A 26,978-nucleotide genomic window follows, 5' to 3' on the forward strand; every position below is an offset into this window, starting at 1 on the left:
GAGCATGGAGAAGGACTTGAGGGAGAGGAATCTTTCAGTGTCACTAGATACTTCCTGAATGGGCGGGCCACTTTCTACCCTGGTCTTCTAACACGAGTGGCTGTCAATTCCTCCCACGAGTCTGCGGGGCCCGCCAGCAGCCGTGAGGTCCAAGGAATCATCAGCACAAACCTAGGGCTTCCCTCAGAATCTACAATCCACAGCACAAGTTACCACTAAGAATAAGTCTCTGAAGGAATATTCTCAAAGGATGATGACCAGTCAGGCTCTCGTCTTCACGGAGGACAAAAATAGAGAAAATGAGTTTGAACTGTACTAGAGAGGATTTCACAGTTAGATCTCAGGAAGAACTTTCTCAGTAGTGGGCCTTGAAACTTAGAAAGAAGGAACCAAGAGAAGTGGTACAATCTTCTTTTCTGAGGCCTCTCTCTCTCTCTCTTTCTGTCTTTTTCTGAGATCTTCACATATCAGGAAGATGTGGTTCGTTATGGACAAAGGAAGAGAAAACACATGTTGTCACCCACGCGAAGGGCAAACTGTTCCCTGGAGAAGCTCCGCCCTGTACAGCGTAACCTTTATTACTGTCATTCCTGAGAAGGAAACAAAAGGTCAGGAAGAACTCCGGAGTGTAATGACCCAGCTAGAAAACAAACGCTTGCCAGACCAAGGCGGATGGCTCTGCAGGGTCAGACTGGCACTAATACACAAGCTTGGTTATGGAAAACATGAGGACAAGGCTGAGTGGCATCTCTGATGAGCGGGCTCTCACCCCCACTTTGGAGAAGCGTCTCATCCTGATGGCTCCTCCAGAAACAGTACTGTAGAAATTCTTTTTTTCCCCCCTTATTTCACAGACATACGTGTCCTCAACCTACAGACTTACGTTCAACTGTACCTTCTATAGGGACAAGATACAGAAAAGCGAGTGAAAAAGAAAGGTCTATCACTTAAAAAGGAAACCTGAGGGGTGCCTGGGTGGTTCAGTTGGTTAGGTGTCCGACTTTGGCTCAGGTCATGATCTCGCAGTTTGTGATTTCGAGCCCCGCTGACAGCTCAGAGCCTGGAGCCTGCTTCAGATTCTGTCTCCCTCTCTGTCTGCCCCTCCTCCACTCACACACACACTCTCTCTCTCTCAAAAACAGTTAAACATTAAAAAATTAAAAAAAAAAAAAAAAGGAAACCTGAAGGAGAAAAAATAGTGAGTGATAATACACGAAATATGTTACCTACGGTTGGGTTAGCACAGTAGAATGAGCTGTATTTTCCTCTTGCCTATTACCCCAAATTTTTACATTGGCTAGCTATTTTATTACACACACAATATGCACTGACTTTTATGATGTAAAATTTTCTTTTAAGACAAGCTGGAAGACCCCTTGGAGAGACTCACAAACGTGCCGCTAAACTAACCACCCGCCATTGTCTTTCTGTATCGTCCTAATTGTTGGGCCAAATAATGCCAGGGTTACCATGTTCCCCTTTCCCTCCCTGGGCCCCAAAGGAAATCCTTTTTCCATAGTTTTAAGAAGAAAGGGGAAAAAACCAAGTGGGTCGCTGTTTGTTTTTCGTTCCCTCACTCAGCCCCTTCATTTCCTGACTCAATCTGCTAACCAAGAAGCAGCAAAGACTAAAAAACCTCTGTGGTCAGACTGAGTAGGTGAGAGGCAGGAGGCTGGGGCCAGGCATCACTTCAGAGATATGCTGACATGAGGAGATCTTTCAAAGAATGAAGAAGCCCCAGAGAAGTGATAGGTTTAGAAACTGGCCCAGACTTGAGGTCAGAGGCCTGAGTTCCTGCCCATAACCCAGATCTGCCACCATGATGTGCCTATTGCCGTATTTCTTTATCTAGATGAGATAAAAAGCAGGGTTGAGCAACCAGAGCCTCAACAAAGTATGTACAAAGGATGCAGAAAGAAGGCCTTTATGCCATCGAACCAACAAAATGTATCGGGGCTCCGACGGAAAGGCCACGGATTTCTTCATCCCTCTCGTCTTCCACCGCTGACCTGATTAGCTGAGGCACAGCCACGTCGCGCGGATGATTCTGGACTGTATTATCTGAATTGGAAATCCAGACACGTGGTGTCTGGAAAACAGAGGAGAGTATTTGACACCGGGACTCTTTTTAGAAGGGGACCGCGGCTGTTGCCGGTGCCACAGGGGGTGGCCAGCCACTGCCTGACGGCTCTTTGCTGCAGCCCGAAGCGTCTCCACCCTGCCTCCCCCCCTCTCCCATCTGAAGGCCCACGTTTGATTTTCAGTTCTTGCACCCCCGGATGGAAGCTCTGCCATCTCCTCGGAGAGGAGGAAGATTCCGCAGGCCCCGAAGTCACAGCGCCAGAACTCACAGACCATCCCCTTACCCCCCACCCCAAGATACCCCAAAAGCTGTATCTTCCTTCGCACCAGGTACGGCAGCCCCCTGGCGCATCACCACACCAACGTGGGCTACAGAGGAGAGAATCCCAAGAGGGCAAACGCTCCAGAAAGAGCCCTCAGGCTGTAGCAAGCTCTTGCACTGCAACCCGGCAACCACGTCGGGCTCTCAGGCCAGCTTGGTTCGGTATCTGAACACCTGCTCCAGGGCCCAGAGGCTCGCACACGGAGGTCAGGAAGGAAATTCCCCCCTGGCAGCTTAGCCATTCAGACGCCTTAATGGAAAACAGCGTTACCCTAGAAGCAATTAGCAGTGACCAACCTAGCAACTGGTTGGATAGAGAGTACTCGAGAGAAACTAACCACACAGGGCCAAATCCTCACCTGCTCATCTGCCCCAAGATCACCTCTGTCTCCTGCCTGACACATCACGCGGGCCCCCTGAGCACGTAACCGCCATGGAAACTCTTAAAATGCCAACTCCCACAGAGGGCCTTGGCCAGTGTGAAGCAGTCCGTGGGGCTCCACCTCTGTTTCCACAAATGGTTCGAATCTGGAAGCCGCGTCTACAGCCAAAGGCTGGCTGCTTTTCACGGACCGGTTTGCCACGCCAGTCAGCACGGGCCTCGCCCACGGTGGCGCTGGCCCACGACCGCTACAGCATTCTCCTCAGAGGTCGTCCCATCCTCCTGACCTCATTCCTCCCTTCTTTTATACTCTCCCCACCCCCCCACCATGTGTTTGCTTCCTCAAACACTCCAGAGCCAACGATGTCCAGGCCCTGGAGACACGGTACAGCATGGCTGTGAAGAACTCAGGCTCTAGAATCAGAAGAACATGGTTCAAATCTCACCCTTGTTTCTGTTAGACCTGGAGCAAGTTAATCTCTGAACTTCAGGCTCCTCAGCCGTAAAACCCACCTGGGGGCTTTCTTGCAAGGATTAATTGTGATTTTGCATTTAAGATGCTTAGCAGAAAACCTGGCACAAAGTTAAGACACAGTCCCCGCCCCCAAGGATTTATGGGTCTGGTAGAGGTTTTCACTGGTTTATATCTGGCACTGATCCCTTACTTAATCTGCTGACAAAGCACAGGTCTCCTCTGCATTTGTGTTTATTGTCTTGTGTTAAGGAAAGAACGCAATTTCCCTCTCCCACACTCCCTGGGCTTCTCATACACGGCAGGGCGTGCACAGGGGTTTGGATGCACACATCAACCCGCTCCCCTGGAAATGGGGCTGAAACCAGAAGCAAGACTCTCTCCAAAGCTCAGAGGAAAGGGCTGAAGAATCAAGATAAATATACCAATGACACCATTACCTGCCAACCCACACACCGGCTAGGCTGGCACCACCAGAGGGACAACCGGGCCTACCAGGCCGGGCAGAATCAGTGAGAGGTACCACTTGAGGTCACATGTGTAGCACAGCAGAAACCCCGAGGCTCCACGTTGAAAGGTCTCTAAGCAGGGTGCGGACCCTAAGGTCTCTAAGCAGGGGACAGAACGGCCGGCCGGCCAGCCGGCCGAAGGAAAGTGGCGGCACAAATAATGACTGAGGGCACCCTGGGGAGAGAGCAGCAGAGAAATGCTTCTGTGTCCCCTGGAAAGACAGCCTACAGTCAGCCATCCACACCTACTCATTTGCCCCTTGTCCCTCCAGAAAAGGAGGACAGGATGCCATTCTGCCAGATGTGGTTCTAATTTCTTACTTTTACGGTAATCCAACAGGTCCGAGAATTGTGAACAATCTCTCCAACCAGCTATGGCCAGGGTGTTTAGGGAGACGTGCAGGCGCTAATTCGAAGAGCTTGCCCCATCAACTTCGGACTACATTTTTCAGGGAGCCCAGAAGGGGACATGGCCAGCACAAAAAAAAAAAAAAGTGCCATCTTCCCTTAAATGGTGGTGGCTAAGACCATTTCCAGTCAGACCACTGGAAAAACAGTGCAAGGCTCGGCCTCTACCTCCCCACTGGGTTCCCCCCCCACCCCCCCTGCCAAGTAGCAAGAATTAGTTGCCTCAAATACCACTCTGCACACCTCTCCCTGGTTCCAGAACCTACAGCGTCTCCCACGGAGGTGAATCTTCTCTGTATATAAAGCACAATGTCCATGGGATCTCAGTACATGTTTGTTGGCTGACTGATAAACTGAAATTCAACCTCTTCTGCATAAAGCAAGTCTGCCAGCCCATCAGGTCACCACTTCATTTTCCACATCCCTCATCGAGACCACTCTCTTGGCCGTCCATTCCTGCTGTCAACACCCCCAAACTGCTCTCACCAACAAGCATCTGGTTCCTATTCAAAACTGCTCTCCACAGCAAGCAGATGTGTGGCCGCCTGGGGCTGGGGGGATGAGGAATAGGAGGACTGAGGGTGGTACGTATAGCATACGGGTTTCTTTCTGGGGTCACGAAAATGTTCTAAAATGGACTGTGGTGCCTATGTATGAATATGCTAAAAACCACCAAAACGTATACTTTATAAATGAGTGAATGGTATGGTATGTAAATTACATCTCAATAAAGCTGTCACAGGAAAAAAACCTCAGCTCTGAAGTCATCCCCTCCAGGAAACTCTCCCTGACTCATGAATAAAGATAATTCCATTCCAAACAGCAGAGACAGAAAGAATCATTCATTCACTCATTTTTAATTTATTCATCAACGAACATGCACGGGTCACCATACAAGGCCAAGTGCGGTGCTAGACGGCAAAGATACAAAGGGGAACCAGACAAAACTGGACGCGGGTTATTTCAGTACTGTCCTCCAAGGTGCTTTTCCACACTAACTTTACCAATTTCTCCACTTCTTTCTTCCTAGGATTAAAGGAGAAAAAAACAGCTCTCCTGATCCCTATGTTCGACTTTGCGCAGTTAAAATCCACAGCCCCGCTGCCTTCCACCGCAGCAGATGCCATCACAGCCCTTTGAAAGGTGCTTTTCTCTACTGTGCAGAGGGAGATTCCGAGGTAGAAGGTGGAAAGAAAGGATACCACGCTGGGCCCGGTATGCTAATCCCCCCTAAGCCAGGCCAGGGAGGGCAGAGTAATTTTCCAACCATCGTTTCCAAATCCCATAATGTGTGAGGAGTCCCAGGTGCTGCTCCAGGACACTTGAGTCCCTAAGCTCACACTTTCAAGCATACATCCGCTCCATGGGAGATCCTCACTGAATATGGACAATAACCCTTCGCCCAGGTGTTCAGAAAACGTTTCCACGTGTATTACTCCTGAGACACATGCCCCCTTCCGTGGATGGAGAAGGTGAGACACACAGAGGTGAATGAAGTGGGGTGTCCAAGGTCCCACACTTACTACATTACAGAACTTACATGTAAACTGAAGTCTCCTGACTTCGCGTCCAATAGTCTCTCTGCTCTACTGTTTCCAAATGCCAACTCCTTCTCAGGGAATCCTGCTGGGCATCCCCAAGCACCTATTCACTCGAATGCTTCTTTTCTCTCCAAGAAGCCTTCCGCTTCTAAGGCCTACATGTGATGGGGTCCTTGTCTTTGCCAAGATCCAGAGATGCCAATAGGAGGCAGTGTAATAGTGGCTAAGAGTAGAGACTGGAGTGACACCAATGTGAGTTTGAATCCGGAGTCCGTCTTTTTCTGCACATATACACATCTTCTTCTAATCCATCAAGCCATCACTTAAAAGATCTGCCTTCCTCTACACCTAGAAGGTGGAAATCCTTACTGATTTTTAAAAGTATGGAAGATTGGGGCACCTGGGTGGCTCAGTCGGTTGAGCATCCGACTTCGGCTCAGGTCATGATCGCGCGGTCCGTGAGTTCGAGCCCCGCATCGGGCTCTGTGCTGACAGCTCAGAGCCTGGAGCCTGTTACGGATTCTGTGTCTCCCTCTCTCTCTGACCCTCCCCCATTCATGCTCTGTCTCTCTCTGTCTCAAAAATAAATAAATGTTAAAAAATATAAATATATTAAAAAAAAAAAAGATTAGTTCCCATAAAGTTTGCCCCTCTTCCCTCTACTCTATGGAAAAGTCAGCAGGATGAGGTACCAGACAGAATTGTTCTGGTCAGGTCCACAAAAAGCCCCGGGACAAAACTCTACATATTGAAAGGATAACCGGGCACCTGGGTGGCCCAGTAAGTTAAACTGACTTAGGCTCAGGTCATGATCTCATGGTTCATGGGTTCAAGCCCACTTAGGGCTCCCTGCTGGTGCTGGCAGGGCAGAGCCTGCTGAGGGTTCTCTTTCCCTCTCTCTTTGACCCTCCCCCCATGCATGCTCTCTCTCAAGATAAATATATAAGACTTAAAAAAAAAAGAGAGAGAGAGAAAGAAGGCCACCTGGGTGTCTCAGTTGGTTGAGTGTCCAACTTCGGCTCAGATCATGATCTCGAGGTTCTTGAGTTCAAGCCTCGCGTCTCTGGCTCTGTACTGACAACTCAAGCCTCAGCTCTGTACTGACAACTCAAGAGCCTGGAGCCTGCTTCAGATTCTGTGCCTCCCCCCTCTCTGTCCCTCCCCTTCTTGCACTCTGTCTCTCAATCTCTCTCTAAAATATAGATTACAAAAAAAGAAAAAAAAAGAACGATAGATTCTTCCAAATGAGCCAGCCTGGTGCCCCCACCCTGCTTCTTTTGCCTTTGTCCATACTGTTCCCCTTTCCTGATCTCATGCCCCTGACCTCGTACTTTCCATAACAGTTTGAGACTCTCCCTTCCATAAATCTTTGTCTTCCAATGGTTCCATCTCAACAGGAGAGAAATGCCTAGGTCTTAATTGCCGATCCAAGTTTCCACCCATCCTCCTTCTCAAAGTCCACATCCCCTCTTTCTACTCAGCCCTTCCTCCCCTCTCCAGGGCCCCATCAACATCAGTTGGTACCAGACTGAGCTCAGAACATTCAATAAATCCTTACTGAGGTGAATGAAATTGACTAAGCCAGGAGGAGAAGTCCTGGGGAAGGTGGCCAATTCTTCAGCTGCCCCACACAAGGGCACAAACAGGGCACTTGGGGCTCTCAAAGCCGCCAGCTCTTGATTTCAGCTTAGGTCACGATCTCACCATCTCACCGTCGGTGGGATGGAGCCCCACTTCTGGCTCTGTGCTGAAAGCATCTGTGCTTGGGATTCTCTCCCTCTCTGCGCCTCCCCTGCTCATGCTGTCTCTCTCTCAAAATAAAACACTAAAAAAGAGAGAGACACAGGGCCCTAGAGTCTAAACGTGAGTAGAGTCCATGGTATCAATGAGCCAGTGAGGACATGCTCCCCTCGCACATGCTCCACCAGGCAATGGCCTGGGCTCCAACACACCTCCTAGCCAAGGCTGTATCCAGCAGCCCTATGGTCTTCCACACCCAGTGCTAGAAAAGGGGAACCTGTCCCACTACTGGGATGCCACACTAACCCAGGCAAGAAGTAGCTAGCACAAAGCAGAGTGCTGGAGAGCAGCTCTAGACCCCTGAAGACTGTCTGCAGTGGGAAATGCATCTCACTCAACAGGAATCCGCCTGCTCGTCCTCTACCCTTGTGGGCCAGGCCACGCAAAGCTGGTGTGGCCAAAATAAAGTAATAAAAATGGAAATGGAGTTCAGAAACACAAGTGTAAGTGGAGGCACCACTTAACCTCTCTCACCTTCTGCTACGTCCATGTGTGAAACGGGAATAAGAGTAGGACCTAACTCAGAGTTTTTGTGAGGACTCAGCTTGGCGATACACGGTGCTTACCATAACGACCTGCATGCACATGGTAAGGGCTCAACAGATGTTGGCTGCCACGGGTTTTATTCATTTTGCTATGCGGATGGAATGAGATGGAATGCGGCTGGAAGCCCCAAGTAGATGTGGGACACAGGAGAAAAGTCGCAGGCTCCCAGCCCCGGCTGGGGGAGGGGGGCGACACACGTGGAAGCCGAAGGACCGCCAGCCCCCCCCCCGAGAGGGGCGCGGCAGTGCCCGGGGCCCACTCTGGCGAGTCCCCCCCACCCCCCCCCCCCACGCGCCTCCGCGAGGCTTCGGCCCCGGACGCCCCGGGGAAGGGGAGGAGGAGGGGAGAGGGTGGCAGGCAGGGGGAGCCGCAGGGACGTACCTGCTTTCACTGCACTCCTTGCGCTCCCTCACCCTGAGCCACTTGCGGAGGAGGAAGCGCTTTCGGCGCGGGGAAGCGCTGGGTGTGGAGCAGTTGGACCACGGGGTGTCCTCGTCGCTGGAGGGCGTGATCTCGATGGACGGCAGCTGCAGGAACTCCTTGCCGGGGGCCAAGACGCCGGGCAGGTCCCGGGCCAGCCCGGCCTCCAGGCTCTGCTCCTGCACGTTCTTCATGCGGCGCATCTTGAAGCGCCGGCGGCGGAGCGTGGGGGTCGACGAGCTGGACCAGAGCGGGCTGCCCTCGGGCGCGCCCTGCGGCTCGGGCACCTGCAGGGCGGGCGGCTGCAGGTTCTCCAGCATGTTGGCCGCCGGCATGGGGGCCCGCGGCGTCCGCGCTCGCTCGGCGCCCTCCGCCAGCCGCCTCGCCGCCCACCCCCGGCCGCGGCGCGCTCGGCCGGCTCTCGGGTGGGAAACGCTCGCCGCTCGAGCCGCGCGGAGGGCAAGTTCCTCTCCCGGAGCGCCGCGAGGCAGGCGCGCGGCCGCCGGGGCCGAACTTTCCCGTGCGCGCTCCCCCGGCCGTCGGCGCCGGCCCGCCCCGTCCGCCCTCCGCCGCCACCCGGCCGCCCTCCTGGGGCTCCCGCGGCGCGCCCGCTTGTTTTTCTTCCGCGCTCTCCCCGGCCTGCTTGCGTCTTCGCCTTAGCGGGACTCGGCGGCGCGGGGCCCCAGGGGGGCGGCTCGGCAAACTCTCAGCGGCTCGCGATCGGCCGACCGGGCTGGGGAGCCGGCGTGGCGCTGCAGGGAGACGGAGAGCAGGAGGGAGAAGGGGAGAGAGGGAGAGAGAGAGAGAGAGAGGAAGCGAGACACTAGATAAAAACAAAAAAGGAGGAGGGGGGGCGAGGGGGGACTAGGAGGGAGGGGAGGGGAGGGGAGGTCATTTCTGTCCAGAAAGGGCATGCACAGCCAGCGACGGCTAGGGTAACTGTACCCGGAATCCCTTGGGGAGGGACTCTACCTCTGAGTAAAGGCTGCTCCAATCAGCCTAATGAAACAGGATCACAAACCAAACTTTCTCAAAGCAATGATTGGCCGGGCAACTCTCATCAGTCTAACGCCCAGCTTTTTCTTTGGGGGAAGGGGGGGGAGGGGAAAAGGGGAACGGAGGAATCCGGGAATTCAGTCCTCACTCTCCATGGCCACCCAAGACATAGGGTTGAGGGAAAAGGCGGGGGCTTTTCCGCTGGATGTCTTCTAAAAAAAGTGCTTTCTCTGAATTATTTGGGGGTGCAGGTAGGTGCACAGGAAAGCTGGGTGACAAAGGGTGACAGCAAGGTTCCCAGAGGCTGCTTCCAAAACGACAAGCTGAGAAGAGAGAACGTTTCTCCTGTGGAGTAAGCTGAGGACAGCAGACACGACATACCAAAGAAGCACAGACAATAGGATGTGAGAGACATAGGACACACAGGACCAGTAAGGAAGAGGGACTGATCCTTCTAGATCTTGAGCGACCCTGTCCATACCATAGCCCCACCCCTAGCACAAAAATCAAGTGAGAGGAGGGTGAGCACCCAGAAGGCAAAGCATTCAGCAAGGCCCCTGGGAGTTGCGTTCCTGGAGGATGTTTCAGTTCTGCTTCAACCTGCAAGGGGCATGGACTGGGTCACAAAAAGTCTAGGATATCCCCAGGTCATGGAACCTAAGAAAGTGAATCAGCCCTGACAGTGTCTGAAGATATGCTGACCCATTCACTCCCTAGACCCAGGTACCTACAGCCCTAAGACACTGGCCCTAAAGTTGATCCACTTTATTGGGGCACTCAGGAAACCAGCCCAGCTTCAACAACAGAGGCTTGTTTGTATGGTCCATTCTCCCTTCCAGCCCAGCACATATGCCTCTCCACTATTGGCCTCTCTGCAAAGTAGAGACAGTAGCTTTCAAGTAGACCAAAAGGAGCACAGACGAATGCACCGTTAAATCCACAAAGCGATTCACCTATTCTTCCCCGCCCCTGTCTATGAGTCCAAGATCCAGTGAGGAGCGGACACCCAGCTTCCCTACCAGGGTGAAGGTCTCGGGAACATGGCATGAGTGTCCCAAAGCTGAGGCAAAATCACATTCCCAAAGACTACAAGAACTCACCGCAAGAAAACACACCCCTGCAGTTCAGCAAGACACCAAGCATGGTCTGACAACTGGCCACAGGTCCATGATGCCCGGGAATGACCCATGGAGGGAAGCTCAAGGCATTCAGACACCGCACCAGCTCCAAGAGGCCAGGAAACTGAGGGAAGTAAGTTTTCCCCTGGGCCAAAAAGCCAAGGCCAGGCCCACCTGTAAATGATGACTCCCTGGAACATCAGCTCGTCTTATTTCGGACTCCCCACATCCGGTCACTGGCTCACTCAAAGGTGGTTTGGAAGCAATCTATTTTAACTCCCGGACGTGGCATAGAAAGGAGAAACCCCCGCCCTCAGGTGTCAAGCCTGGCAAGGAACAAACACTTCCTCTGGCTCCAGGATTGCTGAGGAGTCTGGACAGCAACTTCAAACTTGGGGATCCGGAGTTCAGCCAAGGCGCCAGAGTTGCTCACTGCCTTGGACTTCCTCCAAGGACAAGTGCTTTGCAGGGGATCTGATAACTTCCCACTGCAAGGAACCTGCCTGTTGAGGGGCCTGCTGAAGTAAGAGACTGGGGTCTCAGGGAGGGAAGAAGGTACAACACCACCCCTCACTTGGAAGCCACACAAGACAAAACAAGCAAGCAAACAAAAACAGGAGGGATGGGGCTAAAGGATTTGATGGGTACCTGGCGGGGAGAGAGACTCACAAGGGGAGCAGGATCCTTGCAGTTTATCAGGAGCATTCTAAATTTAAATGGATGCCTCTTAAAAGGCATTAAAGTCACCAAGCTCCCTCTTCCCACACACTGCAGCCACTTTTCCCACCCACGATAGATTCTGGGCCTAAAATCTAAAATCCTAGGAGATTTGATTTAAGCCTGGGCACAGCAGTGGTTGAGAACGATCATTTACATTTGTCACCTGGCCTGAGGGCAAACCTCCTTCAAACTAAAACTGAAATGGTTGCCCTTGGCTCAGAAGCAGATACCCTGAGTACCTCGAGTCCCTAGCCCTGTCCTTGCTTATTTCCACCGGTAGTCCCTTCCCCACTTCTTTCCTTGAAGTCATAACCTTGTCACCCACTAAAAGCCTGTTCAAAACACATCCTCCGCCCCCCCCCCGTAACCCCGCCCCTCGCCCTCAGTTTCTGTTTACTTTTTCCTATGGCCCTATTGAGTAAGACGATAAATAGGGAACTGCTTTGAGAAACAAAATCTCCTTCAAAGGCGAGCCATCATTACTGTTAAGACTACTGGCATGTTGAGGGAAGAACCAAGTGTCTCCGCCCTTTGAGTCTCTTCAGCATCCTGTGTCTTTTGTCGTGTAGTAACCCTTACACTTTTGTAAAGGACTTTCATGCGTAATAGTTGATCTTCCCAGCGACCTAGGAGCGAGGCAGAACTTTATTCAAGGTCACAGATAAGTAACAATGACGACAATCAATGAGAAAGCCAGAACTTGGACCTAGGTCTTCTCAAGCCCATTAGAGGCCACCGGAATCTCACCAACTGCATCAACTCTGGCAAGGGGCTCCCTGTGGCACCAGAATTTTACCAGCCCTGATGTCAGCTGGGTATATCCCGGAGCTCTATGCTGCTCTTCAACTCCCTCGGTTATTTTACAAGTGGGAAAATGGAAGCTCGAAATCTTGAAACACAATTTCCCAAAGCAGCTGGTGGCAGGGCGTCAGGACCAGAGTTTCCACCCAGCGCTCCAGAACCTGAGCCCCTGCTCTCCTCTGCAGGCCTCCCCCTCACCACCTCTCTCCCATATTTGGCTCTCAGCAGACTCTCTGGTACTCTGGCCTCCCAGACAGGTGCCGGCCAGAACAACCTGGCCTCCCTTCCCCCACCAGCAGCCAGGCCTCTGACTTTAAATGAAAGGAGCTCATATTACCAAGCAACTGTTGTTTATGTTCAGCTGCTCAGGCTCCCTTCTCCTGCAGCCACAAGACACCCAACAGCTGTCTATTACTTCTGGAGGCCCACTAACTATAGTCCGCTCTTCGGCCAAAACGTCAGGAGAGAACCTAAGCGAAAAATAGTAGCTGTGAGGCTAGATTTCTCCTGGGTGCACATCCAAGTGAGCGTGGGATAGAAGGGGCAGGCGCAGGGCGCCCACAGACGCACCGTCCCACCTGCCCCCCGGGGATGCCAGGGGTAGGCAACTCACAGGCGGGAGGCAGGAGCGTCCCCTCCAGTAATGCCACCACAAGCCAGACGGTCCCCATCCTCAAGGCTGGGAAGTGGAGTCTGTCTCCTACACAACATGAGAACAACCAAACCCAAGGGCTGGCCCACATCACAAGGGAATGAAGCAAGAAGCAAGCAACAGGTATACGTGAAGTAGACCCTGTTAATACCAGAGAAGCTGGAAATCTGACAGAAATGTCAAGGATGCTGCGGCGCAGGGTTATTATCTATCTCCAAATACAAAGTGCGGGACGGCAGACCTTACTCTCCGGCTCTCCTTCTGTGGCTGAGCAAGAGGGAGTGAGGCTCTCAGTGCGGGGAGATTCGGGGTGGATGATTAACATCTACTGAGAGTGAATCCAGTTAGGGACTGGAATGTATGAGCAAGGATGGAGAGAATGGCTTTCTCTGAACATCGTTAAAGGTAACTGGAGCTTAGTTAGAGGCAGTGGCAGGAAAGAGAGGGTCCCCACCCCACCATCTGGATCTGTGAGCCCCCAGATTCTCTCTGTTTAAAAAAAAAGCAGTTCAGGGACGCCTGGGTAGCTCAGTCGGTTAGCGTTGGATTTCAGCTCAGGTCATGATCTCAGGACTCGTGGGCTCGAGCCCCACATAGGGCTCTGTGCTGACAGTTTGGAGCCTGGAGCCTGCTTCAGATCCTGTCTCCCTCTCCCTCTCTCTGCCCCTCCCCCGCGCACACGCACGCATGTGTGCTCTCTCTCTCTCTCTCTCTCTCTCAAAAACAAACATTAAAAAAAATAAAAACATTGTAATTATGCCTAAAACAAAGTCCATTTGAAGTGATGCATTTCTGATCCCAGACATTTTATTACTGAATACTAAACACCTCCCCAAAACCTACAAACGGCATTGCATGGTGAAATGTATCAGGGACTCATCGCTAGGGTGGTGATAGGACAAGGAGCCTGGAATGGGGAGACGGGAGCAAGAATTGGAAAGAACGGGCTTCAACCCCTCCTGGTATATGGGTTCTGTTCCCTTCCCCAATCCCTACCTCATTTCCTCCGTGCAGAAGCTAGCTACTGAAGAAGGCAGAAGAAACCACACGGGATCTGTGTGGTCAGAGGAGGGCAGAGCGTGTGGGCTGAACACAATCTAAATAAAACCACAGTCGGCCAGCCACCACGTCCAGCATCTCCTTCTGAGGAAAAGGAAGAAAATGCCACGAGACTTGTATGGAGTCTCAGTTCCTGAGGACAGGGTGCTGGCGAGGCCTCTCAGCCATGAGGAATGCATAAGCTTGGCAGAGCGCTTCCGCTAGCTAACCTTTGGCAGGGGCCAGGGTGAACAATGACGTCACCTCAGGAGGACTGTCGCCAGATAAGCCTCCCTAGTTTAATTGCTCATCAAAAGGCTTAGGAGTCAAAGAAGAATGGTTTGCACAACGGTTGGCTGCCTGTGTTCTTGAAACTGGGATACCAAGGCACACACAGACATCATCTCTTGTCCTCTAAGGCTTTCAAGGGCGGTCTTTGTGCAAACCAAGGCCGGAAGAGACTTCCTGACGTCACCCTGTCTCCTTGCTGTCCTTGCAGGTGGCATGCTCTGGACCTTCCACCGCTTTCCTTGGAAGTGCCAAATGCGACTGGCAATATAACCTAATGATTAGGTGCACAGGCCCCAGGGATGCTATCTGAGCTTTAGGTCCCTTTCCACCATTTCACAGCTGTTTGCTTTGGGGGTAGGTTATTTAATTTCTCCATCTCGGCTTCCTCGCCTGTAAAATCAAGGCAATTAATACCATCTCTCTCCTGGGTTGTCGTGAGCATCAAACAGAATATGGCACTTAGAAAAGTGCTTGGCACATAGTAAGCAGTCTATAAATGTTAGCCCTTTTTATGCTGAATTAAGTCCCTTTATAACACCCTCGTTAGGAAGCATGACTATTCGTGCTTTCAACTCAGTTTAACTCTGTAAGTATTTAAGCTAGAGCGCTGTGTGAGGTTCCTTACTAAGTGCTAGGAATATAGCAAGACAAATAAGACACGGTTTGTGCACGGGGCACCCCGTAGAGCAAGGCAGAATAAATTAAGTGCAAAATATAAGTGCAAACAAAGTATGAGTCGAAAGATTGATAAATTTTAACTAGAAGGAAAAAGGTGATCTGGGCAGGCTCCGTGAAGGAATTGGTATTTAAGACAAAGTATGGGGGCCCCTGGGTGGCTCAGTCGGTTGGACGGCTGACTTCAGCTGAGGTCATGATCTCCCAGTCTGTGAGTTCGAGCCCCGCGTCGGGCTCTGTGCTGACAGCTCAGAGCCTGGAGCCTGCTTCCGATTCTGTGTCTCCCTCCTTCTCTGCCCCTTCCCTGCTTGCTCTCTGTCTCTCTAACTCTCTCAAAAATAATAAACATTAAAAAAAAATTTTTAAAAAGACAAAGTATGAATTTCAATAGAAAAGAAGAATGGGCCATTATGGAATAAAGCAAAGGTTGTAGTAAAGGCACTGAGGAGTAAAAACTCATGAAGGGTTTTGAAAATAGGCAGAGATAAGTCAGGGCATATGGAAGGACATAAAGGAAAGGATAAATAACAATCAAAATGGTAAGTGTTCAAAGTTTGGATTTTATTCTTTTTTTTCTTCTTTTAAAGGTTTTTTTTGAATTGATTTATTTAAAAAAAATTTTTTTTAATGTTTATTTTTGAGAGAGAGAGACAGAGTGTGAGCACATGAGGGGCAGAGAGAGAGGGAAACACAGAATCTGAAGCAGGCTCCAGGCTCCAAGCTGTCAGCACAGAGCCCGACGCAGGGCTGGAACCCACGAACTGTGAGATCGTGACCTGGATGCTCAACCAACTGAGCCACTCAGGCACCCCTAAAACTAATTTATTTTTAATTTACATCCAAGTTAGTTAGCATATAGTGCAATAATGATTTCATGTAGATTTTATTCTTTAAACACAGGGATGCTATTCAAGTTTTTGGGGGGGGCAGGGAGGGAGTGAGTCTATCAATCTGTATTTGAGGAACATCGATTCTAGTGACTGCGAAATATGTACTGGAGGAGCGAAACATTGGATACACAGAGACCAATTTGGAGACTATTATTCTAAACATTCCCTATTTTGGAATGTCAACAAAACGCACGGCAAACAGTTTGGGTAAAAGATGGAGAAGATCTGAAATAGGACAGGAAAAAAACATAGAATAAGAGGTGAGCAAGCAAGAAAAGCCTTATGAAGATCTATTCAGAGATGTAGATTGGAAGAAAACCAAGAATGAGGGATGATTCGGAAGTCAGGGAGGAAAGGAGCCAACATTTATTGAATGCCTACTGCAAGCCAGGCACTGGGCTAAGTGTTCACAAAATTCCATTTAACCCTCCCACCCACTCTGAGAAATAGACATCAAAACTCCATTTTAGGATGATAGGAGATTTTATTTTATTTTGAATATTTATTTGTTTTAAAAGAAAAAAATTTTAAAAATATTTATCTACTTATTTTGAGAGAGAGAGAGAGAGAGGACATGAGAGTGAGTTGGGGAGGGGTTTGAGTGATATGGAGAGAGAGAGAAATCCCAAGCAGGATCCACAGTGTCAGCACAAAGCCCGGTGTGGGGCTAGATCTCACCAACCATGAGATCATGACCTGAGCCGAAATCAAGAGTCTAATGCTTAAACTGACCGAGCCACCCAGGTGCCCCGTGACAAGAGATGTTAAAAGGTGACTTACCCACGCTAGCAAGTGGTAGATGGGCACACATTTAAACTAGGGTTTGGCGGGGGTGCCTGGGTGGCTCAGTCAGTTGGGTGTCCTGTTAGTTTTGGCTCAGGTCGTGATCTCATGGTTTTGTGGGTTCCAGCCCCGCATCAGGCTCTGTGCTGGCAGCATGGAGCCTGCTTGGGATTCTCTCTCCCTCTGCCCCTCCCCCACTCTGTCTTTCTCTCCCTCTTAAATAAAAAATTTTGTTTAATTAAAAAAAATATATATTTTAACTAGGGTCTTGGGGAGCCTGGGTGGCTCAATCAGTTAAGTGTCCGACTCTTGATTTCGGCTCAGGTCATGATCCCACCGTTCCGAGTTCAAGTCCTGCCTCTCTCTGTCTCAGAATAAATAAAACTCAAAAATATGTAAACTAGGGTCTCTCTGCTTTAAAACGCATGCTTTTTCAATTACATCACATTTCAGAATGATAAACAATACCAAACACCATAATGAAGTCAGGCAGGAGGAAGACCGAGATAATTCCATTAGGTTTTGTAATTCGGTCATTGGTGGCCTTCAAGAGAATAACAGCAGTGGAGTGGCAAGAGAACAAATGCTATTGATAGGAGTTCAAGAACAAACGGAATAAATGGAGGCTGCAAGGTTATAACACTTACTCCAGAAATTAAGCAGTGAAAAGAGTGGGTGCCTTCTATTCATTTAAGTTTATTTATTTTGAGAGAGAGGGAGAGACAGTGCATGTGTGAGCAGGGGAGGAGCAAAGAGAGAGAAGGAAAGAAAGAGTCCCAAGCAGGCTCTGTGCTGTTAGCACAGAGCCCAACATGGGGCTCAGTCTCAGGAACCATGAAATCATGTGAGCCGAAATCAAGAGGCAGATGGTTAACCCACTGAGCCATCCAGGCGCCCCAACGTCTAGTCATTTTTAAAATAGCCACTGGGGGGCGCCTGGGTGGCTAGTCAGTGGAGTATCTGACTTTGGCTCAGGTCATGATCTCCCCATCCATGGATTTGAGCCCCGAGTGGGGTTCTGCACTGACAGCCAGGAGCCTGGGGCCTGCTTCGGATTCTGTGTCTCTCTCTCTCTCTGCCTCTCCCCAGCTCACGCTCTGTCTCTCTCTCTCTCTCTCTCAAAAATAGGTAAACGTTTAAAAAAATTTTAGCCATTGAGCATCTTCTGTGTTCAACACTCTTCTAGGACCTACAGCTGGATTGTGAAAAGTAGTGTGTGTGTGTGTGTGTGTGTGTGTGAGAGAGAGAGAGAGAGAGAGAGAGAGAGAGAGAGAGGAGGGAAGGAGGGAAAGCAAGGGAGAGGGAGGAGAAAAGGGGTGGGAGGCTTTTAGGTCATAGGGATAATGAGTTTTTTTCCTTTTAATTGGTGTATTTGTATTTTATCATTGGTAGAAGTTACATTTCAGAGGAACAAAACGTGCCTATATGATTATGCCACTTAAAATGGAGTTCTGCCTGGATCTGCTAAGAAAATTGAAGCTTGGTCCAGTATCTGGTAATCTAGCAAATCAATCAAAAAGTGTTTTTTATGCCCAGACTCTAAGCATACCATAACACTGGGTACTGTGATGGGTTTCTGAAAAGTTTCTGTGAAACTATTCATTTATTCCTAAAAATAATTTTTGAATGCCTATCAAAGGTGACCCTGGCCTCAGTTGCTTCAAACCTTGGGAGGGAAGGGAGAGCGGAAAACCAATCTGAAAGGGCGGGCCTACGCCAGCCGACTCCATCTTGTTCTGTGTCCTTCACCTTGACCACACCTCCTCCCCTTGAGTAACCCCCCCCCTCACCTGCCTAACAGGACTCGACCCTTCCCCAGGACCCTTCCCCAGCCAATCGGCTGAGGCCATAGCCATTACCTCACCAACTGCCCCCAGGCCCCAATAAAACCTTTGTCCTTTTGAAACTCGCTCTCTTTCCCTGGTATCTCACCGCTGCGTCGGTGCAGGTAGGGGATTGAGCTCGAGCTAGCTCGAATAAAGGCTCTTTGCTTTTGCATCGGACTCGGCTCCCTAGTGGTCTTTGGGGATCACGAATTCTGGGCATAACACAATCCAGGAACCACAATTTGGTATGAAAATCCCCTTCAACAGAAGCCATGTGTCAAATGCAGCGTGGGCCCAGGGGAGAGAGATCTTGATCCAGAGAGAACTTCATGGAGGAGACAGTACCTAACCAAGGTTGAGGGTCAGCATAGGAGGTTTCCAGGCAGATGAAAGAGGTATGTTTCCAGACAGAGGGGCCACACATGGAAAGGCTGTGGGGTGTAAAAGAGAGCCCGGTACATTCTTGGAATTACAAAGGAACAGTCTGAATCATAATGTTCAGTTGACAGAGGAATGAGAACAAGAGACTAGATCTACTATAAATCTTTCCTCATTCACCCATTCAAACGTATCTATGGAGCACACTCCGTTCTAGGTACTGGAAAAGCAAGTCTGTGCCCTGAAGGAATTTACATCCTGGTGACCACAAAATTCTGGAATGATGGAACAGAGATTTTGAAGGTCTGATCCATCACGTTATCTCCACGGCTCATTCTGTTTTAATTTTTTTTTTAACATTTACCTATTTTTTTTATTTTTTTAAAATGTTTTATTTATTCTTGAGAGAGAGAGAGACAGAGCATGAGCGGGGGAGGAGCAGAGCAAGAGAGGGACACAGAATCCGAAGCAGGCTCCAGGCTCTGAGCCGTCAGCACAGAGCCTGATGCGGGGCTCGAACTCACAGACCGCGAGATCATGACCTGAGGTGAAGTCAGATGCTCAACCGACTGAGCCACCCAGGCACCCCATTAACGTTTATTTATTATTGAGAGACAGAGAGAGACAGAGCGTGAGCAGGGGAGGGGCAGAGGGAGAGGGAGACACAGAATCTGAAGCAGGTTCCAGGCTCTGAGCTGTCAGCACAGACCAACGCGGGGCTCAAACTCACAAACTTCGAGATCGTGACCTGACCTGAAGTCGGACGCTTAACCGACTGAGCCACCCAGGGACCCCCCATTCTGTTTCAGAAATTAGGAAACAGGCACAGGGAGGTTACAGGCTTTTACTGAGCTGCATATCAAAAAGGCACAGCTTCCCAGATAATAAATGGCTTTGCAAACAATGACCCAGACTCAAAGAGCTACAAGCTTAACTCACTCAAAGAGCAAGGCTCCAAGGCTCTAGGAAAAGATTTCTTTCAAGTGCTAAAACAACCACAGAAGGCCTTTATTTCCGCCCTGCACTGGGGCCACTCCACCTTCCGTAAATCAGGAAAGAGCCCCCTTTTACAGATAAGCAAACCAAGATCCAGAGAGGTAGAGGTGTTTGAGTACTGTGCTCCAAACTGCTTCCAAGTTGGAACAGAACTGTGGTCACCTATTACCTTGAGACCGAGTGCTGAGATTGTAAAAACTGCTCAGTTCTGATGGGAAACAACAGCCTGTTTGCCAAGCACTAGGGGGATACTAGCCTTTACATACGATTTCACACACAAAAACTTAGATTCGTTTTGTTATAACTCCAGAAGGAGCTGGAGGCTGGGCTCAGCGGAGTCTTTTCAGCAGCAGCCCCTGTAATCCGGCTCTGGACAGCCATTCCCACTACACCGGGAGCTCTTTATCTTTCCACAAGGAATGCATCCGGGGGGGGGGGGGAACTGTAAATAATTAATTCCTGCAAAACTCTGCATTTAGTGTGAGCTCTTGCCTTAATGAAAGTCACACTTTCAGATGTTCCCACTTTTCAGGAATAGCCAGTTTGCTACCCTGGCCTGCACTCTGCCCTCAAGCTGTCCTTAGTGGCCAGTGGCCTCTGGGCCTGCATTTCCCCTACCCTTCTTCTAAGTTGCTGACACTCTGGACCACTGCCTTCATAACTTGCCTTGATTCAGTGACTGCAAGGTATTTTAAATGCCCTGAAACTGGTATTTGGGGGATTGGTTATACTGGGTGAGCTCTAAAGTCTAGTGTAGCTCTCAGAGTCGATGAACTAGAAAGGTCTACTTTGCTTTAAAGCAATCCTGGTGTATGAAAACACAGGTTTTAAAAATGCACGTGTCGGACTGACCATTCATATAATACAAATCATTTGTTTTACAAAAGGAATCCAAGGGCGTCTGGGTGGCTCAGTCGGTTAAGCGTCCGACTTCAGCTCAGGTCATGATCCCGCAGTTTGTGAGTTCGAGCCCCATGTCGGGCTCTGTGCTGACAGCTCAGAGCCTGGAGCCTGCTTTGGATTCTGTATCTCCCTCTCTCTTGGCCCCTCCCCTGCTCATACTCTGTCTCTCTCTGTCTAAGACAAATTAAACATTAAAAAATATATAAAAATAAAAATAAAAAGGAATCCACTAAAATAGATCGTTTCTTTACATGCATGAACATTTTTATTCAATTACTAAACTTGAATAAGGCACACTCTATGAGGAAGCCACCTGTTGAGTAACTGAAGAGTGTCCAAATAAACGTAAAATGTCACTGAATGTTGAGTGACCTTGTCCCTCCCTATTTCTAGGAAAAGAAACAGTCCCGTTTCCCATATCCTCAACCATTCCCTTGAAGTAAGCTAGTACTCTTGGAAGACATTTATTAACTCTGTCTGAGAGTTGGAACACAGTATGAGCAAAAAAAGTTTCCTTAGGTGATAGAATTATAGGTATGCAAGAAACATTAGATATTTAGTCCAATTGCATTAGATATTGGGTCCACCCTTCCTCCACTCTGTCCCACTCAGGTTCACAGATGAGAAATGGAGGTTCTAACAAGACAAATCTTGGCCAAGGTCACAGGGCTGGAATCAAAACAGTGTAAATCAAACATCTTTTGGTCATTTTCTTCCTTAATTAGTTCCAGTGTAGATTTCGGAGGTCGCATTTTCACCGGTGAGAATAACTAAAAAACCAATCACACTTAGGGGTCCAAACATTCTGCTTTTGTTCCTCACACATTCTGCGTGCAATTCTCTCATAAGCCCACACACAGCAAGAAGTTAATGAAACAAAATTACCTCCATAGAACTAATCCCAACATAAGAACACGTAGATTTGCACAAAAGATATAACAGAGTAGTTATTTGCTTCTGAGGCACCTGGGTGGCTCAGCCCCTTAAGCGTCTGACTTTGGCTCAGGTCACGATCTCACAGTCCGTGACTCAGAGCCGCGCTTCAGATCCTGTCTCCCTCTCTCTGCCCTTCCCCCCTCATACTCTCGGTCTCTCAAAAATAAATTTAAAAAAACAATTCGCTTTTGGAAAGGCCTTTAGCTTTACACAAACAGAGTTCCTTTATGTGGGGAGTTCCCCTAATGCATTTTAAATATTACTCGATTTATACACGACTTTGCAATTCTACCACTACTTAATGAAAATATATCTGTAAACTAGCAGGTAATAGGTTCATACCCTTTTGGTTCGAAGCAAATATAAGATAACGAGGACTTAAACCAAATGCAACATCAGTCGGGCATAGATTAGAAATGTTCCAGTATCGGGGCGCCTCGGTGGCTCAGCTGGTTAAGCGTCCAACTTTGGCTCCGGTCACGATCTCATGGTTCGTGCGTTTGAGCCCCCCGTTGGGCTCTGTGCTGACAGCTCAGAGCCTGGAGCCTGCTTTGGATTCTGTGTCTCCCTCTTTCTCTGCCTCTCCCCTGTTTGCTCTCTCTCTCTCTCAAAAATAAATAAACATTAAAAAAAAATTTTTTTTAATGTTCCAGTATCCTAAAATCTGTCTGATTCACCTAGGATTTCTTGAGTCAGGCACAGTCTTTTCCCATTTAGGTCTCATAAAAATCCAGTGAGCTAAGTGCCATTTTTCCTATTTTATAGATGAGGAAACTGAGGCCCAGAGAGGTTAAGAACTTTAAGTGTCGAGATCTGACTCAAACTCAGGTATTCTGAATCCAAAGCCAGTGTTTTCTCCACTCTGCCGTATTCCTCTATTTCGACTTCTTGTAAAATGTATGTTTCCAGCCACCATTCAAACTGCTCTGTCATTTTTTTTTAATATTTTACTTATTTTTGAGAGAGAGAGAGGAAGAAAGAGCGAGGGAGCAAGCAAGCAGGTGAGGGGCAAAGAGAGAGGGAGACACAGAATCCGAAGCAGGCTCCAGGCTCTGAGCTGTCAGCACAGAGCCCGACACGGGGCTCAAACTCACAAACTGTGAGATCAGAACCTGAGCCTAACTCGGACACCTAGCCGACTGAGCCACCCAGGCGCCCCGTTTTGTCATTTTTTAAATGAAGCCTCTGACTGATTTGCAATTTGGTAAACAAATTAATACTGGGGATCACAAATCTGCAAACTGATCCATTTCATTTCCCTGTTTAATTCAGTCAGTTTCTATTTGTCCCCTAGCTAAAATATGCCACAAAGTCAGTACCAATTTCCTTGAAAGTTGCTATTGGATTCTAAATATTTTTAAAAGAAATGCTATCCCAGGGGCACCTGGGTGGCTCAGTCAGTTAAGCATCTAACTCTTGATTTCAGCTCAGGTCACGATCTCACTGTCTGTGGGATTGAGCCCTGCATCAGGCTTGGGCTCTGCGTTGACAGCCTAGAGCCTGCTTGGGATTCTCTCCTTCTCTCTCTGCCCCCCCCCTGCTCACATGTACACACACTTTCTCTCAAAATAAATAAATAAACGTTGAAAGAAAAGAAAAAAGAAATGCTATCCCAAATATTTAGCAGAACTCACTTTCTAGAGATACTTGCAAGAAATATACATATGCATACTTTTTGTTTATTTATTTTTTTGGTAACCTCTACACCCAACCTGGGGCTCAAATTCACAAGAATCATCTGCTGTTCGGACTGAGCCAGCCGGGCAAGAAATCTTTTTACTGACAAGGTCAGGCAGGCCACATAAGCAGTTTCTCATTTGCAACTAATAATATTGGTATAGCCCTAATTTCTGATTTGTACCCAAGCGTCTCTAATACCTCTTACCCGTTAAGAAGTCTACTTGTACATCTGAGATGAGTCGGCAGGGCTCTCCAAGTGCTGGTGCCCGGAGGCTCCTATTATTGAGAACTGTCCCCACAATGTTCCTACCTCTTCCAAGCACAGAAGAGACAGCGGGCCTCTTACAAATGGGGCAGCCCAAGGCTCCACGCAGCTGGTTTGCTTACAATGAGGCTTGCCACCCCCTGCTGAAATGGGAGCTTACCAAAACACCTTTACAAGTCGCTTCTCTGGGGTCCTCGGGTTCTAATCTTGCCTCCCCAGGTAAATCTAACTTGTTTTCAGGATGTCATAAGGCATTGCCTTAAATCTTGCTGGCCACAGCAAAGTCGCCGTTGTTGACGGCTTGCTCACGTGATCTCATCCTGTGCAAGTTCACCCTTGCATCCTTGGACCTTGGAACCAGAAGATTAAGCTCCATCTTCAACATAATAAAATCTCCCCAGTTTCACTCAAAGAACAGCCAGTCAGCAACTACTGCTCCCACTGTCCTTCAGGCGGTCTCACTAGGATACCCTAATCTAGGTTACCGCCCTACCTTTTTCTGTTTCTCCTTTTCTCTCTCTCTCTCTCTCTCTCTCTCACACACACACACACACACACACACACACCATTCTTAGAGATACCCCTATTTCCTTCGATGACCAAACACTGTTAATCCAAAAAGAAATGGTGAGTTCCCCACCACGGAGGTGTTCAAGCAGAGAGGGAACCTCCTGGGGATGTTCTCATACTGACGTAGAAACCAGACGACCTTAGAAGGCACTTCCAGGTCTAAAGTTTAATGAAGTTCTGAGGTTCTGTAGCCCGGTCTGCACACGCTCTTGTTCTCCCCCCTTCTCCTTTTGTGGCTTCTTCTCTTTCTTTTCTCCTTTGAGAATATCCTCCATATTCATTCAAATCCATCCTTACTAGTATTAAAAAAAAAAAAAAAGCCGTTTACCCACAGTGCTTTGCAAACACATCACTATCTTCTTGTATCGTAATTATTGATGTGCGTTTCCCACCTCCCTTCACACTGTAACTGCCACCCAGGCAAGATTTATGTCCCTTTATCTTTATCATCCTGCTACAGAGCTTACCGACTGACACAGGGTGTATGCTTCCTAAACATGTGTGAATGCATAAATGATGGAGGAGGGGGTGAGCAGGGAGGGCCGTGCAGGAGGTTTGAAGACATCTAGTGCCATTAGTTTCCCAGCTTCAAACTCTCTGGAGATTGCTTTTCCACTGTAAAACCCTTCTGCAGAGGCCAAGGCTGAAGAACATCGTCTGTCTCAGCCCTTCAGGGTCCCTGGGGACAGCTCTGAACAGAGTCATAATTTCCCTTATTAGACTATCACATCACACTCAGGACATCATACAGGAGGTCTCAGGAGAAGTCAGCTGGAACTATATTGCTCTCTGCCCAGAACATTCATTCCTGATTAACGAAAAGCTCAGGTTTCTTAGGGAAGAGGGTTTGGACTATGGATCTTTGGGGAGCAATTAAAGAAAAGAACAAGAATGCATTTGGAAACGGCTGCTTATCTATCCACTCTTAAGAAAACCCTCTGAATTGGGAGCGTAATCAATCCTCTTTCTCTTACTGACGATGGTCTTGATGGTCTCTGGTCTCAGTGTATCCAGCGCCCTTCTGAAGATCTCCAGATAAGTGAATCTCCCAACTTGTCTCAGTAAACCCAGGCAGACTCGAGTTCCGGTGCTCTCCCCACTCAAGAAAATAACCCTCCCCTTCCATAGTTTCCTGCCCAGAGGATGCCTGCCAATCCTGATTATAAGGCTGACATTAAGCCATAATTTATTTTCCCCCAACTGTCTGTTTATTCCATTTGAGTTTCAAAGCAGACAAATATACCTTAGAGGAAGTCAGCCCCCACTTCTTATAGATAAGGTGCTAGGCTTGCGAAGTGCCTACCCCGTGACTGCCTTCGTTAGCCTGTTTGCCAAGCCACAAAAGATGAAGTCAACCCACTAATTGTGGAAGAGCTGGGTCCAGAAACCCATTGCCACGACTTCTTAAAAAAATGAACTTTATTTCAAGAACAGTTTTAGATTTACAGAAGTTACCACCCACTTCTAAAAGCTAAACTACTTTATCCTTCCCGTTCCTGTTTTACTCTTAGCACACTCTTATGTTTTACCTCAGGACCATAACACGTTGTGAAGATATTTTTTCCAATTTGTTGGCAGTAAGTACTTTACATGGGTAAGTTTGGCCCAGGTTCCAGAAACAATTTGCTTGTTTTCTGAGGGGAAATGTAATAAAGAACAATTTACATACACAGGTTCTACGCGGAAGGCAGGAAGAGAATTTGATTTGAATTAGGTCAATAGGCAAGTGCAACCAGAGTAAGACCAGTTAACGTTTGTTGCGAGCTTACTAAGAATCAGGCACCCTCTCAATTAATCCTCAAATCAATCCAATGAATTAGGTGTTGTCCTCATTTCCAAATGAGAAAAAATGAGGCTTGGAGAGGTCATTTAAAGATACACAGCTACAGGTGTCTGGCTGGTTCGATCCGTGGAGCATCCAATTCTTGATCTTGGGGTTGTGAGTTTGAGCCCCACATTAGGTGTAGAGGTTACTTAAAAACAATTTTTTTCTCTTTTTAAAGTTTATTTTTAAAATATTTTTAATGTTTATTTTTATTTACTCTGAGAGAGAGAGAGAGAGGGAGAGGGAGAGGGAGAGGGAGAGAATCCCAAGTAGGCTTTGCACGGTCAGCACAGAGCCAACATGGGACTCGAACTCACAAACCATGAGATCATGACCTGAGCCCAAATCAAGAGTCAGACACTCAACTGACTGAGTCACCCAGGCGCCCCTTAACAAATTTCTTTTTTAAAAAAAGACATACAGCTATCAGCAGCTGGGTTGAGGTTCAGACTAGACAATCTGATGTCAGAGTTTCCCATGGTTAGCCTGGTCTCTTCTCTAGAAGGACTGCAATCTTCATAGTCTGCAATATTGGTCCTAAGTTGGTATCTGACTAGATAACTCATTCAAATACCTATAGTACACAGTTACTGCATGTGCCTGTACAAAATACCACATAAACCTTAATATCCATCTCACGATCTGTTTGAAATAAATATAAATATGGTATGTGCAGATACAAAGCCTGGACATATGAATCCCCAAAGCTGGCACACATACTTGCATATCCTGGACATCTGTAGTATATTTTTCAGTTATATTAAGCGTGTAATACTCATTTATTTCCTCACTTAAGGGAGACAGTATAACTCAGCAATTAAGTGCAAATAAGTACAAGGGTTCTGGAACTAGAATGTCTGTGTTCCAATCCTGGACCCAGTAGTTATGAACTAACAAGTTAACTAATCTCTCAGTGCCTCCGTGGACCCATCTACAGAATCAGACTGAGTACTATCTCATGGCCGTGTTGTGAGAGATAAACAAAATAATATACACACGGCGCTTAGCACAGTCCCTAACACACAGTAAATGCTAAGTGCCTGTATTATTTTTATGTCTGCAATCACATGTATAAGCATTGCATATTCACCACTAACGTAGTAACGCACATTAGGCAACAAGGGATGTCTGGTTGCACACACACACATCATAC

The 26,978-nt window shown here is 48.4% G+C and overlaps 1 protein-coding gene across 10 annotated transcripts in view; it reads right to left on the bottom strand.

The window, feature by feature from the left end:
* GRAMD1B (GRAM domain containing 1B) overlaps positions 1–26,978 on the bottom strand; it is a 237,700-nt gene that overhangs the window by 157,423 nt on the left and 53,299 nt on the right. For 2 of the 10 annotated variants that reach the window (XM_053203959.1, XM_053203958.1), the window contains exon 1: positions 8,444–18,138. The exons of 1 other annotated variant lie outside the window; for it this stretch is intronic. In XM_053203959.1, the coding sequence (XP_053059934.1) occupies positions 8,444–8,817 (374 nt within the window). In that variant the 5' untranslated portion in view covers positions 8,818–18,138. Of the gene's footprint in view, positions 1–1,346; positions 5,202–5,714; positions 6,065–8,443; positions 18,139–23,598; positions 23,618–26,978 lie in introns of those variants that run through there. 7 more of the 10 variants (XR_003413324.2, XM_027036796.2, XM_027036797.2 and 4 more) reach the window with 7 other exon arrangements.

The sequence above is a fragment of the Acinonyx jubatus genome, chromosome D1 (assembly GCF_027475565.1).
Source record: "Acinonyx jubatus isolate Ajub_Pintada_27869175 chromosome D1, VMU_Ajub_asm_v1.0, whole genome shotgun sequence".
Classification (NCBI taxonomy): Eukaryota; Metazoa; Chordata; class Mammalia; order Carnivora; family Felidae; genus Acinonyx; species Acinonyx jubatus.